General features: G+C 41.7%; 1 protein-coding gene across 2 annotated transcripts in view; it reads left to right on the forward strand.

Annotated features, from left to right (window-relative positions):
* Window positions 1-2,750, forward strand: part of NFYB (nuclear transcription factor Y, beta) — a 13,204-nt gene extending 10,454 nt beyond the window's left edge. For both annotated transcript variants that reach the window (XM_010139538.1, XM_010139537.1), the window contains 2 exons: window positions 2,288-2,367; window positions 2,579-2,750. In XM_010139538.1, coding sequence (XP_010137840.1) covers window positions 2,288-2,367; window positions 2,579-2,611 — 113 coding nt within the window. In that variant the 3' untranslated portion in view covers window positions 2,612-2,750. The remainder of the gene's footprint in view (window positions 1-2,287; window positions 2,368-2,578) is intronic.

Genomic DNA, 2,750 nt, shown 5'->3' on the forward strand with positions numbered 1-2,750 from the left:
TAAGATGTTGGCACAACTAAAGGCCCAATTTACTTACCTTGAATATGTTACTAATGGTTTCTAGATTGCAGCTGCTGGGAGCCTGTCCAGCTTGGAAGCTTGTAAAATAAATTTTTCTAAAAGAAATTGTTCTAAAAGCCTTATTTTGTATATAGTCTGATTTGCACTAAAGTATGTAAACTGCAGCTCAGGTGTTGAGGGAGGATATTTAGTTGGAAATTTCTGATTGTGTCTGCGTCCAGTGTCTTGTTTTGTATAAGAAAGAGGAAAGTTCACAAAAAGTTTCTCCTCTAGATGCTCATGCTCTCCTTAGCCTGAATACAATGCCCACCAGAAAGTGGAAACCAGAAAAAAGGAATCCGCTTACATCAGTGGATCCTCTGTCCCCTTCCCAAATATGATATCATCATAGAATGTTTTGGGTTGGAAGGGACCTTAAAGATCATCTAATTCCAACCGCCTCTTGTGGGCAGGGACACCTTCCACTAAACTGGGTTGCTCAAAGCCTCATCCAACCTGGCCTTGAACACTTCCAGGGAGGGGACATCCACAGTTTCTCTGGGTGACATGTTCCAGTGTCTCACCACTCTCACAGTGAAGAATTTCTTCCTTGTATCTAATCTAAATCTACCCTCTTACAGCTTAAAGCCATTTCCCCTTGTCCTATCACTACATGCTCTTGTAAAAAGTTCCTCTCCAGCTTTATGATAAAGTTATGACATATCTTCAGCATAAACCTATTATAAAATTATCTAATATTATGTATATGGTCCCTGTTAAACAGCAGAAGGCTGAAGATCTGCTCCTAGTCACTTGTTCAGATAGGTCAGTCCTGGGAGCCTCTTGGAAATAAGCCTTAATTTGCTGTGATGAAGGAGCAACTTTGGAAGCGAATATTAAGTCTTGGCGGGAGGCAAAGGAGATGTTGCAGTAGTAGAAGGAGGGGAAAAAAAAATTCTGTAAAATAACTGATCGCATCAAGCTCTGCAGGTATTTTTCTCCATAGGGACAGCTATAGATCTGAGCAGAACGATGATCTTACTGCAGGAGTAGCAGTAATAGCTGTTGCTGCTAAGGGCATGACCCTTAGCTCTTTGTCTTAGTCTAATGCCAGGGCTGGGTCAGAGGGTTGGCGTTAAACTGTGGTGGCTGTGGAACATGCGCATTGAAAGGCAGTACGATTTTGGACCTGCCAGAGCCACTTCTCACTATGGCCTTAGTGCATCTCGTAACTTGCAACTAAAGTATTTGAAAATGACTGCAATGCAGGTAGAGGAAAAAAAAATACAGAAGACCCAAATTTAAAAACTCCCAAGCATCAACTCTCAAATGTTATTTGGATATACTGTGATTTCAGAATTTTTTAATGGGTTATACATCTTATTTACATGTAGTAACAGCCACACTTAAGAAAGAAAAAAGGCCCTTTGTTCATCTCCTAGCAGAGAATGTTACGCTGCGGTGACTTAACTCTCCAGCTTTAGAGTTTTGTTACTTTGCTCCCAAGTAGCAGCTGTAACTGCTGTGAATGTCACAATGTAGATGTTACGGTAAAGGTTTATCTTAGAGCATCACTCCCTGTGTTTTCTCTCTAAATCTCAGAAATACTTCTTACTCTGTTCACTGGCATCCTCTCTCTCCTATGAAATTCAGAGCTCTGGTTCACATGCTGAAGTCAATCAGTGTAGTGTGGGCTGGTTTTGTTTGGGTGTTTTTTTGTTTTGTTTTGTTTTTTGTCGTTGCCTGTCTCTGTTCATCTCTGCTGCCTTCCGTGGGACTTCCACATTACGGAGTTCCTGGTGGATCCTAGTTTATAAAGAAGCACAGTGATTTTTGTTGAGTTCCCCGCACATGTGTTATACTCAAGTGTTGACCTTATGTCTACGCTAACTGAATTCTCTGGTGATATGGAAGGCTAGAGATTGCTTTTTCAGTGGTCAGGGTGGCAGACTCCACTCCGATTTGCCAGCGTACAGCTGCGTATGTTCTGCTTCAGGTGCATACATACAGGGGAAGAACCAGGTGCAGATCTAGTTTTGTATTTATCTGGTGCAAAACTAAGCTGAATTTTGTTTAAGTGTTTCTTCTTGATGAGATTAAAATTGTTTACTTGTTACTCCCAGTAACGAGTGGAAGTGTAGGATGGTAGCTGTCAGGAGAGGCATGGCTCCATAGTCCTGGAGTGGACCACAATCAAAAGTTATTTAACGGTGACAGACACATCAAACAGGGCTCTGTGTATCCTGCAGTTCCTGTCTTAACTTTCATAAAATGCTCTTTCTTTCAGCTAACCAGTTGCCAGCAGGCTTAATAACCACAGATGGCCAACAGCAGAATGTGATGGTCTACACAACATCATATCAACAGGTACTGTATCCTGTCCCCTACTCTCCCTTCTGCTGCTAAAATTCAAACGATAACTCAGCTGCCCCGTTGCGAAAGATGAGAATGAACTTTGTTTAGTCCTTTGGTGGTGGCTGTCGTGGCGTTCCAGCGCTGTGACAATTCAAGGCTGCTAGCTGCGGTGCCGTTTCAGAAAAGGTGCATTTGAATGTAAGCTTGTATTTTCTTCCTCTAGATCTCTGGTGTTCAGCAAATTCAGTTCTCATGATTTGAAGAAAACTTTGGGAACACAGGACAGAAAAGCTGTGCAACTCTAACGAAGAGGCAGTTTTAATGACTGGTGAAGAGATTTATCTCTTTGTATATTAAATAGCTGTAATGTAGCTACCAGACGCTTGACTAATTGA

The sequence above is a fragment of the Buceros rhinoceros genome, unplaced genomic scaffold (assembly GCF_000710305.1).
Source record: "Buceros rhinoceros silvestris isolate BGI_N320 unplaced genomic scaffold, ASM71030v1 scaffold39427, whole genome shotgun sequence".
Classification (NCBI taxonomy): Eukaryota; Metazoa; Chordata; class Aves; order Bucerotiformes; family Bucerotidae; genus Buceros; species Buceros rhinoceros.